General features: G+C 46.6%; 1 protein-coding gene across 2 annotated transcripts in view; it reads left to right on the top strand.

Annotated features, from left to right (window-relative positions):
* The window catches only part of SUFU (SUFU negative regulator of hedgehog signaling), a 112,780-nt gene that overhangs the window by 39,608 nt on the left and 59,601 nt on the right, over positions 1-13,571 (top strand). For both annotated transcript variants that reach the window (XM_082266812.1, XM_082266811.1), the window contains exon 6: positions 4,965-5,037. In XM_082266812.1, the coding sequence (XP_082122938.1) occupies positions 4,965-5,037 (73 nt within the window). The remainder of the gene's footprint in view (positions 1-4,964; positions 5,038-13,571) is intronic.

The raw sequence follows: 13,571 nt of genomic DNA, 5'->3' as shown, positions 1-13,571 counted from the left end.
GGTTGTTGGGCTGGGGGAGAGGATGTTTTACCATCCACGTGTACGCGCCTCACGCGGCCAGATCCGACCTAAAATTTATTGGTGTTGGCAGCTTTAAAAATGGAGGATGCAGCTGCTGCTTCGGAGGACCAAGTCTCCTTTGGTACCCGCCGCTCTCCAAAAGTGACAAAGGTATTCCCTTTTCCCTCCTACTTTGACAAAATTGTTGCGAGTCAGTGATCTAAATGCATTAGGTCTGTGCTTAAGTATTTTGCTAGACAGAATCCCTTTTGAAGAGCCCCTGTTAGAGTGGACAGTCCCAACTGTGTGGATTCTCAGGTTTCAGGCTGAATAAATCCTCTCTAATCCGGTGGAGAGGTCTCCAGCTTTTAAGGATCCCTTTGACAGGAGAGCCGACTTTGGTCCACCACATGTTTACTGTGGCCTGTTCAGTCCTTAGGCCGGTGTTCACCATAGCTTTTGGTTTCCCAGACTCCAACCTCCCTAGTGGTATTCCTTAGTGTGGCTCGGGGGTTATTATAGAGTACCAAAAGCGGTAACCCCGAGCAACACTCGGGATTACCCCACAATAAAACACCTTCCCCTGCTATCCCCCGCCATCCTCTCCCTGTCCACCAGGCATCCTCACGCTAATCTCCCACTCTGTGCTCGGCCGATGCCAGCACCTGTTTTTCGGTTCCTTTACCTGAGAGCACCACAACGCAGGGAGGTGGGACCGGCGGCAATTTCAAAAATGTAAATAAAAACAAGTGACATGATACAAAGTTGTGATCCTTACAGATTACCCTGTATCAAGCCATTTCACCACAGGATTTTACCTGGTGGCTTTTCCAGAGCCCTGCCTGTGCTTTTCCAGTTCTCTGTGCCTGGAAAATTGAGAATGACCATGGCGTCTAAAAAGCGTTCTTTTTGCGCAAAAGTGCTTTTAGATAAACTGGAAAACGGCAACAGCAAAACTGAGTTACTTGAACTGAGCGATAGCAATTTGTGGGAAAATACGTCATCAGGTACAGAAAGACGACAGCGACTATTCTGCGACTGAGCTCAGCGATGTACGGATCATGCAGCGCCACCCAAGATTCCAATTTACAGGAGCACCTGGTATAAAAGTTGACTTTGACCATGACAACCCCTTGGCATACCTACAATTATTTTTGACCGATGAGGTTATTGAAAAAGTAGTTACTGAGACCAACCGGTACAAAGGGCAACAATGCGCTACGCATCAGAGGTTTGCAAGAACCAGTGGGAACCAGTGACCAAAGATGACCTTTTGGAAATTTCTGGGCCTAATAATTCTTCAGGGAGTGGTGGGGAAACCAATGCAGAAGGGGTTCTGGACAACCAATACATTACTTGTCACCTCATTCTTTGGCACGGTCATGTCAGAATACAGATTTTCCCTCCTAATGAAATATCTCCACTTTGAAAATGATGAAGAATTTGATGAAACTACTCATTCTGCACCAAAACTAAAGAAAATTAGGAAGTATATCAAATGATTCTTCAGAGTTTCCAACAGAGCTATGTGCCAGAAAGAGACATCAGCATAGAAAAATTCTAGTGGCTTACAAGGGAAGGCTGAGCTGGGTGCAATACATTTCATCAAAGATGGCACGATTTACCATAAAATCCTACATGCTATGTGAATCGTCTACTGGCTACATTTGGAATTCAGTGATATACACTGGAAAAGGAACACAATTCAATCAATCAAAAATACAGCAATTATGGAATGGCAACATCTTCTTCTGATCTTTCACTAATTGAGCCATTGCTAAATCAGGGCTATTGTGTAACAACAAACAACTTTTATACATCTCCTAAACTTTGAGGTTCTACTGCACAACAAAAATGATGCCTATGGAACCGTAAGGGCTAACCGCTGTGACATGCCGCCAATGTTTCGCAAAAAGAAGCTCATGAAAGGAGAAATGGTTGCCTGGCACAAAGGCAAAATGATGGCACTGCGATAGAGGGACAAGAAAGATGTGTGCCTAATGAGTACAGTGCATAACACCTCCACTGTTATGGTACGCATGAAAGGCTGGAAACAAGACATGAAGCCACAAGTAGTGATAGACTACAACACCATGGGAGTTGTCGACAGAGCCGACCAAGCAATGACATTCTACCCAGCTAAGAGGAAGCCGCAAAAAAATACTCTAAGAAGATCTTCAGACATCCTCTTGAGCAATGCTTGTGGAATGCATACATTCTGCTCAAAAAAAAAAGTGACAAGCATGTCATTCATTCGTAAAGTTGCCGTACAAATCTTTGAGTCGCCAAACACCATCAATGGCTGTGAACAGATCTGGAAGTCGTGCTGTTGGCGTTGTCAACCCGGAACACCTGACTGGTTGTCGAACTTCATGGACTATATCCCACCAACTGAGAAAAAGTCAGCACCTACAAGGATGTGCGTGGTTTGTTGCTCGAAGAGAGATGGCAGTGGAAGGAAGATAAGAAAAGAAACCAGATTCTTTTGTCCCGATTGTGACGTCGGACTTGTGCAGTCCCATGTTTCAAAATACTTCATACCTTAGATGTTTACTAAATTTATTACAGTAACTTTATTACAGTGACTAGTAATATCACACCCCTTGTTTGTACACATTTCAGTGTTTTTGGTTTGATTATATTATTGAATAAAATGTATTCTAATTTATGATTTTGTGTTTCAAACTTTATCATACCCGGGATGTCTACTAGACTTTTGTTTGGACAGATTTAAGTGAGTTATTCCTAAGAATTACAGGCCTAAAATCTAAAACCACTTATTTCCGTGCAAAAACAATGTATCGCTTTTTAGCACAAAAATTCTGACCTAATCAGACAGCCAGGGAAGCTAAAAGAATGGGCAAAGCTTTTGCGCCAGGATCTGCAGGGGAAACAAACAGCTTCTCCCTGCCCCTGCAGTGTGTTTAAGGCAGGATAAAAAATGCAAAATGCGCACCATTGTTTCCAGGCTCTGCTATGGGTACAAACAACTACGAACGTACACATATATGTAGTATTGCTGCAATCATAAGGAGCACTTTTACATGCATACACACTTGCAAGAAGAGAGAGATACCATGTAACTCCCCCTTCGTTTATATCCCCCTTCGTTTATAAGAGGAAGTAAATGTGGGCTCCCACAGTGACAGCTGTGATAGCCAATCACAGGTTATCAAAGAAATCAGGTCACCCAGAACCCGGAGTCCTGGGTCCTGATCGGGAGTATGAGACTCTGGACTCTCGATTAGAGCCTAGTCTCTGCACTGGGAGCGCACTGTGCGGCACGCTCCCAGAACAATTAGAGATGCATATATATGCAGCCCCACGGAAAAAGACTAACTTCCGTGAGCCGCATATAGGCATGCAGCCGGTGGGAAGGGGTTGATGTAATATATTTTTTTTTTTTTTTCTTGATCATCCATATTGTTTTGTTATACTAAATGTGAAGATTAGTAGATTAGTCAGTAGAGAGACAACATTCTCTTATTTTTCATAACCAGCATGAATACATTTTTGCATAAAAGTTAAGAATTAAAGTGATTGTAAATGTGTTTTCTTTTTTGTTTTTTAATAACCAGGTTTATACTTACCTGCTCTGCGCAATGGAATTGCAAAGAGCAGCCCCGAACCTCTTCTCGGGGACCCATGCTGGCACTCCTGAGTTTCTGTGGGGATGTATAAGCCTTGGTATGTGCGTCTATAGACACAGACATCAGGCCGCGCCACCATCCCCTATCACTCATTACTGATTTTGACAGCAGCAAGAGCCAATAGCTCATGCTGCCTCAGCAAAGCCTGTGAGACTAGGGAGTGAAGGGAGAGAAGAGCTGTAGAGTGCGCAGCACTTGATCAGATGAGGGGCTCAGGTAAGTAAAATAGGAGGGGTATGCTGATGCCTAAACAATTTTTACCTTAAGCAAAGCTAAAGGCAAAACCTTTTTAGTTTTGCATAGCGTGCAGAGGGATTAGAACAGCTGTCAGTTTATTGCTGTCTGTGCCCCCCCCCCCCCCCCCGTTAATGATTTTCAGATCCCTCCGTTTGTCCGATTTTGGCATTGAAAGCAAAAGTAAAAAAAAAAAAAATCCCAAATTTTTAGCTGTCCCCAGAAAAGTAATAGAGGAGAAATCTGGGGATTCACTAGGAATTCCCTTAAAGGGGAGTTACATTAATTTTTGTATTTATTAAAAGTCAACAGCAACAAAGTGTAGCTGGTGACTTCTAATAAACACACACAAACCTGTCCCAGGATACAGCAATGTGGCCTGCTTGAACCCTTGGTTCTCTCCCTTTCCTCTACCCGGGCGCTGGCCTTACAACTGTGGGTACCTTGCGGCTTCACAGCCAGGTGCACACTGCATGCTTGAGTTGTGCTGCACCTCCTATATGGTCGGGCAGTTGTCTGGGGCCCCCCCCCCCCCCCTCAGAAAAAATAAATAAAAAATGACATGCAAAATGTGCCAAAGGAAGGGGGGAGGAGTGTTTTAAGCGGAACTTTCCCTTTTGGGTGGAGCTCCACTTAAATTTGTAGGGATTTCCTCTCGCTTCCTGTTTGGCTATGAGGGCAGAAAAAATATTACAGGGGTTTTAACCCTCCCATACTCTATCCAAAACGAAAAAAAGTTTTTCCTATCATTCTACTTGAAGGTAAAACCTATTTAGGCTTTAGAACCACTTTAACAGAAATCAAGACATTTGAGTCTTGAAGACTTTGGGATTCTGTGGTGGCCTAGGACCAGATGACTTTTAACGCTAGGCTAGGCTTGGCTCTTCAGAACATCTCTCCCTTTCATTCGAGATGTATGGGATTCATTTTTTTTCTGACAAGCTTGTTTTAGTAAAGGGCAGTGGTGGGTGTCATTTTTACATTTGGCCCATTTAACTTTTTTTTTTTTTTTTTTTCTATCTTGTTTGCTTTATTATGTATTGGACAAAAATCTTTAAAATGACATATTTCTTTATTCAGAGCAGGAGGACCTTGGTTAATAACCGATATGAGAAGAGGGGAGACCATTTTTGAAATTGACCCTCATTTGCAGGTATGTCTAATTATAAGGACACAGATTTAATGGTGGTGTACACTAAAATGTTTACTTGTTTTCGTATCTAGGGTGTAAGCAGAGGTCATCCAACCAATGACCGCTTATGTGTGAAGCTCTATAAAGGTATTTAAAGTAGAAGTATGAGCAAAGCTCTTTTGGCCCTACTTTGCCTAAGGATCACAGTAGTGTAGTTCATTCTGACCTGTTTCCCTGTGACCCAGGCTAAAGTCCGCTGTTGACTGAGGTCACAGAGCCGATCCGGCTCTGGATCGATCTTGACTTTTACAGTCGGGATCCGCCTAGATGCCTTGACTGACACCTGGTTTGGCCTCTCAACAAACCGCCAGAACAATCATTCTAGCCTTTGAAATTAATTTAACGCTCAAGCGCTAAATGTGGCTAGTGCTTAGGCTCATTTACAAGCGCTTGGGTGCGTCAAACGTTTTTCTGCTGCTCCTGGATGCATTGACTGTGGTTTTTTTTTTTTTTTTCCTTTAAATGCCTATGTGTGCATGGACACATAGGCTAACATGCAGGGGCATTTACAGGCAGGAACAAAAAAGCCCAACCGCTCCTAGAAGCGGCAGAAAAAAAATGCTTACTGTGCATGAGGCCTAAAGGCCTCTGCCTAACAAATGGTCTTTTTTCCTTGACGGACTCCACTTCAGATCTTTATAACCATTGGGTTATACTGCCCCATGCAGGAGTAGGACACTAGGCAGAGAAAGTCTGGCTACACCCATGGGCAGTCCCAGGGGGTATACTCCCTCTATCTTCTTCTATAGGCACTCAGTTTTTTTTCGGCCTAGTCAGGAGTAAAGACCTAGTTCCTTGCTGGGATCTTTGGTCCTGGCAATTTTTTTCATTAGAAATATTTTTTTTTTCTCCTGGATTTTTCCTGTGAGCTCTACAATCAACTGTCGGTCACCCCAGTCTGGCCAGCAAGCGCGCGCAGACTTCAGCTTCACGCTAAATCAGCCGCAACATAGCCCCACTGGAGGGGGGCTGGCCTGCGAGTTAAACGCCTTGCGAGGTCGCATACAACTGGGGTCTCGGCCCGAGTTGCAGTGTTCCTCCTGGCCGAAAGTCCCCCACCCCCCATTTTGATGGAGAGGGTTTTGGTCTGGAGCGGTGCCCACCTGGTTCCTGGTATAGGAAGTAGCTTCCCCCATTTTACCCCCCCTTCCACATATGTTGGGGCAGTTTGGGTGGTCTGGTCCACCTCCTGGGGTGGGGGCAGGGCACTATGCTGGTGATAGAGGCTAGGGGAGGGTGTGCCTCCGGTGACCAAACGCTTGACTGTGCGGGGGGTGGGGGTGTACCTGGAGGGGGCTCCTGCCAGGGCCCCCCCCCATCCTGACTGGGTCTGTACTTGAGGCCTGGGTCACTGTAAGCCTCGTGGTGCTGCCATTTTGTTGTAGCCTGTGTGTTTCTATACATGATGGCCATGTTTGTATAGTCCGACTGCCATTTTGAGGTGGTTTGCCATTTAAAATAGCGGCGGCCATGACCGTGGAGCCCTGTGGGCGACGATTTCGGCAGTGGGATCCCCTCCTCATCCCCTGGTGCGGACTCCTGGATCCTTCACTTCCTGATCGCCACACGTAGGATGCAGATTATTCTGGTGGCTGCAGGTGCCGGTTTCTGCTGGGTGTGGAGTCTGGTGGGATTCTCTTTGCAAAGGATCACTTGGTGCTTGTGCCTGGCGACCGGGTGGTGCTGCCAGCGCAGTGGAGGTTGTCCCTTGCAAGTGTTTACACTTTTTGTGGGGTCCCCTTGGTGACTCACAAAGTCTTTGGAGCTCATCTCCCCACCTGATTCCCTCTCTGAGGCTTCGGGGTCCTCCGGTTCCCAACCATCCATCGATGCACTGGCGGCAGTCCTTTGTTTCCCAGGTAAAGGTGGTCTTTGGGTGACGGGCTAGCAAACAGCGCACGAAAAGGCACTGGTAGAAGCACTGATTGTATCTCTGCGTGAGACCTTGAAGACGAAGGCTGCAGCTGCGACGGAGGGGCAGGTCCCTTTGGTACTCACAAGCCATCCAGAGCGGCAAAGGGGTTTCCTTTTCCTGCCTATTTTGACAGAATTGTTGCTAAAGAGTGGAGACGACCAAAGCGTCCCCTTAGGGTCCCTAAGTGCTTTACTAGGCGTTGCCCCCTATGAGGAGTTTCCTTTCTTAAGAAGTAGGCTGTTCCACCAGTGGTGAATCCTCCTGTTTCCAGATTAAACAAGGCAACCATGGTTCCCGTTGAGACCTCGGCCTTTAAGAATCCGGCTGACAGGAAGACGGAGGCTGTGGCTCGCAATATGTACACTCTGGCCGGTTCGGCACTGAGGCCGGTATTCACCATTGCCCTGGTGTCGCAAACTCTGACTGAGTGGGTTAAGCTTTTACGCCGTGACCTGGAGGGAGAGCGGCTCCCCCCACCTTTGGTGAGCTGGCATACCAGCTGGTCCAGGGTCTGCAGTTTATCTGTGATGTCTCTTTTGGATACGGCTCCCCTAGTGGCTCGGCTCTCTGTTTCGGCATTGGTCATTCGGCGTGTCTTTTGGCTTAAATGCTGGTCTGCGGAGCAGACTACCAAAAAGATCTTGACTGATCTCCCCTTTCAAGGGGATCGCCTGTTTGGGGCTACCCTGGATGACATCATTAAAGTGGAGTTCCACCCATTTTAGTGACTTTCGATGTATGTAATCCCCTTTAAAACGACTTTTTCCAATGAAAAGTTTTTGTTTTTTTTTTGCTAGTAAATACCTATTTTCTGCTTTATTTATCTTCTCACTTCCGGGTCCGGTCGGCGATTACGTCATTCGGCGATTAGCAGTGTGTGCTGGGATGTATCTCGGGGCATGAAATCTCGCGTTATTACAGGAGATGAGCTGTACTGCGTGCTCTGCCCCGCCTCCGCCCCCGCCTCCTCTCAGTGAGCTGTACTGTATGTATTGTATTGAGGCCGTGCTCCGCCCCGCCTCCTCTCAGTAAGCGAGGACTGAAAGCATTATATCCTCACTGAGCTCACTGAGAGGAGGCGGGGCGGAGCACGGCCTCAATACAATACATACAGTACAGCTCACTGAGAGGAGGCGGGGCAGAGCACACAGTGCAGCTCATCTCCTGTGTAATGCGAGATTTCATGCCCTGAGATACATCCCAGCACACACTGCGAATCGCCGAATGACGTAATCGCCGACCAGACCCAGAAGTGAGAAGAGGATAAATAAAGCAGAAAATAAGGTATTTACTAGCAACAAAAAAAAAAACTTTCCATTGGTAAAAGTCGTTTTAAAGGGGATTACATACATCTATGTAATCCAATTTATTAAAAATGGGTGGAACTCCACTTTTTAAAGGTCTCACCTTTCTTCCGCAGGCTACTAAGGGCAAGGAACCTCGTCCTAGATGTGGATCTTCCTTTTCAGCTCATACGTTTTTTTTCGTCCCTCAGGGTCGACTGACAAGGGTTGGAAGCCTTTTCGGGCCTCCGCTGAAGGATCCAAACGAACCTTGTCTGGCAAGCCGAGAGCGGGTTTTTCCAGACCTTCGGACAAGGCTCCATCAGCATGAAGGTGCGCCCTCACCCATATCCGCAGTGGGGGGACATCTTCGCTGTTTTCTGGACCAGTGGACTTCCCTGATGCAAGACAAGTGGGTCCACAAAGTCATTCGGTCCGGCTACAAGGTCACGTTTCGCTCTTGTCTCCCGACAAGGTTCTTTCCTTCCAACTTGCGCCTGTCCCCAGACTGCTAACGGGGTCTGTTTTGGGGCGGTACAAGACCTGTTACATCAAGGGATGATTGTTCTGCTCCGACTTGGGAACTTTTTCAGGGTTTTTACTCAAACCTGTTTACAGTTCCCAAGAAGGAAGGCAAGGTGCGTCTAATCCTGAACCTCAAGGCGCTGAACTACTTTGTGCGGGTGCAGAAGTTCAGAATGGAGTGCATTCGCACGGTGGTGGCATCCCTGCGTCAGGGGGATTTCCTCGCCTCTTATCAACATCAAGGATGCTTACCTTCACATTCCAATATGTGCCGGTCACCAGCGCTTCCTCCGCGTTGCTGTGGGAGAGGAGCATTATAAGTTTGTGACGTTTACCCTTTGGTCTCACCATTTTCTCTCCAGGTCTTCACAAAAGTGTTATCCCCGATGCCAGCTTTGCTACGCCAAAGGGGGATTGCAGTACTGGGCTACCTGGACGATCTCCTTCTGCGAGCAGAATCTCCTTTAGCTCTGGTGGAAAACCTAGAGATCACAATATGAACTCTGCGTGAGTTCGGCTGGATTCAAGCTTCTGCCAACACTTCTACGCAGGATCAAGGCAGAAGGGATTTCGGTCATCTTAGTGGCTCTGGAATGGGCATGCCGGGCTTGATAAGCCGATCTGGTGCGGCTGGTTGCCCCGCCGTACCTTTTGAAGCTTCCTCTCGGAGGATCTGCTGTCCCAAGGATTGATCTTCCATACTGCTTTATAGTCGCTGCCTTTGACGGTTTGGCTGTTGAACGCCGGTTGCTGAAGGATAGAGGTTTCTCTGAGTTAGTGATTCCTACACTGTTAAAAGCTAGGAAATCTACTTCTAGGAGCATCTACCATTGTACATGGAAGGCATACATTGCATGGTGTGAATCTCTTGGGGTTCATCCTCTCTTCTCCTCGGTGGCTCGGATTTTGACCATCCTTCAATGAGGGGCTCAACAGAAATTGGTCTGGAGTACAATTAAGGGCCCAGTGTCAGCTTTGGCGGTCTTTTTCCAATGACCTTTTGGCTACACATTCCCTGCTGCGTACCTTTCTTCAAGGTGTCTGACATTTTGGTTCCTCCAGTGTGAGCTCCGTTAACGCCTTGGGACCTCAATTTGGTGGTTTCGGTTCTCCAGAAGCCTCCCTTTGAGAATCTTCGGGTGATTCCCCTGCTTACGCTGTCCCAGAAGGTGGCCTTTTTGGTGGCTTTCATCTCTGTGTGCAGGGTGTCAGAACTGGCGGCGTTATCCTGTCGTTCACCTTACCTGGTGATTCATAGAGATAAAGTGATTGTGCTCCCCTGTCTGTCGTTCTTTCCAAATATTGTCTCTGCTTTTCATTTGAATGAAGACATTGTGTTGTCTTCCCTGTGTCCCAGGCCTAAACATCCGAAGGCAATTGCCTTGCATGTGGTTCGCGCAATTAGGGTGTATCTTGCAGCTATGGAGTCTTTCAGGAAGTCAGACTATTTGTGCTCACAGATTGACCTCGTAAAGGGTTGTCCGCTTCCTCTGCGATCATTTCCAGATAGATCAGACCGAATAGGCCTGAATCACTGTCTATCAAGGGTCATGTCCCTCCTTTCCCTGTTAATGCGCACTCTACTTGGGCACTTAGTGCCTCCTGGGCCTTTTGTCATCAGGCTCCAGTGATGCAAGTTTGCAAGGTGGCCACTTGGTCGTCGGTGCACATTTTCACAAAGTTATATAAAGTTCATGTGTTGGGATCTGCGGATGCTTCTTTTGGCTGCAAGGTTTTGCAGGCTGCTGTTTTAGAGGACTTGTTCCTCTTCGAGGGTGTATGGTTTTTTTTTTTTTTTTTTCCAGGGGGGCTCCAGTTGTTTTGGTTGAGCTCCTGTTGCCTGGTTGGCTGTTTTAGCCTTGGGAATTTTTTTTTTTTGCTGTTCCCACCCTTCATGTTTTAACACTGCTTTGGGACCTCCCAATGGTTATGAAGATCTGAAGCTTTGTCCGTCAGTGAACGAAGAGAAAATGGGATTTCTCTATCGTTCAATAGACGCAGCTCCTCATCTTCACCACTCATAGGGCCATGCTCCTCCTTCTTCCTGTCCAATCTTCAATTATCCCAAGGGGCGGTACACGACTTGCTGTCGCAAGGAGTGATTGTGCCGGTTCCCGCTCAGGAACGTTTACCGCCTTTTTTTTTTTTTTAAACCTTTTTACCGTGCCCAGAAAAGAAGACGAGGTGCGTCCCATCCTGGATCTCAAGGCCCTGAACCACTTTGTGCAGGTACAGAGGTTTTTGATGGAGTCCATCCGCACGGTAGTAGCGTCTCTGCATCAGGGAGATTTCTTAGCCTCCATAGATTTTAAGGATGCATATCTACACATCCCTAGCTACGCTTGACACCAGCGGTTTCTTTGCGGTAGCAGAGGATCGTTATCAATTTGTGGCGTTACCCTTTGGTCTCGCCACTGCTCCCCGAGTTTTTACCAAGGTACTAGCACCGGTATTGGCACTGCTGCGCCGGTGAGGGATTGCGGTACTGGGGTACCTGGACAATTTCCTGTTGCGAGCGGACTCTCATTCAGCCTTGTTGGGGGATCTGACAATCGCGGTCAGAACTCTGCAGGAGTTCGGTTGGAACATCAATTTCAAGAAATCCGTGCTGACTCCGGTTCTGAGACTGGATTATCTGGGCTTTACTCTGGATTCAGCCTTGGCGAGAGCTTTTCTTCCCCCGGACAACCTGCAAAAGTTGCGCGGGGGGGGCGATTCAGTTGTTGGACAAAAATCTGTCCTCTCTATGAGTTTGAATGGGAGCCTTGGGTCTGATGGTATCAACGTTCGAGGCGGTTGTTTGCTCAGTCCCATACAAGGCCTTTCCGGAGATTCTTGTAAAATGGTACAAGGATCCAAAGTCCTTACTTCAGTTGTTTTGGATGGTGGTAACCACGAAAGCCAGCCTGTCGGGCTGGGGCAGGGTGCTGTGGAAACTCTGTGCCCAGGGTACCTGGACAATGGAAGAGTCAAAGCTTCCAATAAATGTTTTAGAGCTCAGAGCGATAAAGCTTTGTCAGTCATTGGACGACTCGTCTGCAAGGTTGTCCGATTCGGATTCAATCCGACAGCTCCATTGCCATGGCTTACCTCAATCACCAGGGGGGCACCAAGTGTGTCTTGGCGGCCCAGGAAGTGGCAGAGATTCTGGTCTGGGCCGAAAACTTTGTTCCTGCCCTCTCTGCTGTACACATTCCAGGTGTGGACAACTGGCAGGCGGATTACCTGAGCCGTCAGGTGTTGGATCAATGGGAGTGGTCCCCCTACACCGGGAGGTGTTCCGCCTCCTGTGTGTTCGGTGGGGGACTCCCGAGGTCAATCTGATTGCCTCTCGCCTCAACGACGATGAGCAGAGATTCGTAGCCATAGGCCGTAGGCTCCTTGGGATCACTAGCAAATTATAGGAAGGCGCCTGGCTCTTTTTAAAGATATATCTGAACCTGCTGCCCTTTTTAATTGTGAAAACAATATAAAATATGGGACGTAGATGAAAAAGGCGCTGGTGATCTTTTATATTTACTGGAATAAAACTTGTTCAGGGTAGCACGTGTATTAAATATGTATTAGAAGTGCTTATTAATGAATAAATTATTATAATTAAAGGTAATAGATATATTTTGAAGTGCACAACTCAAAATTAAAAAATATTTCTGTTGCTTATTGGTAAATAAATATATAAATAGTTATATATAAATAAATAGATAAATAAATAGATAAATAAATCTATTGTACATGCAACAAGCAAATCAATTATATAAATATATAATATTCCGTGCAGCAAACAAATAAAAGTGCTTAATAGTGCGTGCAAAAAAACTCATCAAGTATAAACGGATATATTCGTGCTCTCCAGTGAGAAATAATTATATAGCAAGTGTCTCTGCAATTCGTGCAAAAAAAATATGCTCCTTAAAGTGCTTCAGGTAGTGGGGTGTGACACACGTGGCCTCTTACCAGCTTCCAATGAGTCACAATGACTCCCAACGCCTGTGATCCCTTTAATTGGGTGGATCAGACCTCTCCTCGATATCTTTTGGGATGGATCTCTGCTCCTACATTAGGCATGTATGGACCATATAGTCCGCATAAAGATAAGCAAAAAAAGCCTCCAATAGTGAAATATTGTATGCTTTATTTGAAAATTAATAAAAAGGTATACAGTTGGTCCCTTACTATTAGTTGTGCCCTCCTGGCACTGGGCTATTCGGCAGTACACAAAATCTTTCAGTAGTGGGGAATCGTATCCGAGGATCTGCAGCTTCCTCTTAGTTTTCCTCTCACTGTGCTGTGTGCGGCGGTCGGCGAGCGTCCCTGCCTCTGCTACGAATGCCTGTGTGTTTTGCTTCCGGGTTTGTCAGTGGTTACTGACAAACCCGGAAGCAAAACACACAGGCATTCGTAGCAGAGGCAGGGACGCTCGCCGACCGCCGCACACAGCACAGTGAGAGGAAAACTAAGAGGAAGCTGCAGATCCTCGGATACGATTCCCCACTACTGAAAGATTTTGTGTACTGCCGAATAGCCCAGTGCCAGGAGGGCACAACTAATAGTAAGGGACCAACTGTATACCTTTTTATTAATTTTCAAATAAAGCATACAATATTTCACTATTGGAGGCTTTTTTTGCTTATCTTTATGCGGACTATATGGTCCATACATGCCTAATGTAGGAGCAGAGATCCATCCCAAAAGATATCGAGGAGAGGTCTGATCCACCCAATTAAAGGGATCACAGGCGTTGGGAGTCATTGTGACTCATTGGAAGCTGGTAA

This window comes from Pelophylax lessonae (genome assembly GCF_965119305.1).
Source record: "Pelophylax lessonae genome assembly, chromosome: 9".
In the NCBI taxonomy this organism is placed as follows: domain Eukaryota; kingdom Metazoa; phylum Chordata; class Amphibia; order Anura; family Ranidae; genus Pelophylax; species Pelophylax lessonae.
This window is presented reverse-complemented; position numbering and strand designations above follow the sequence as displayed.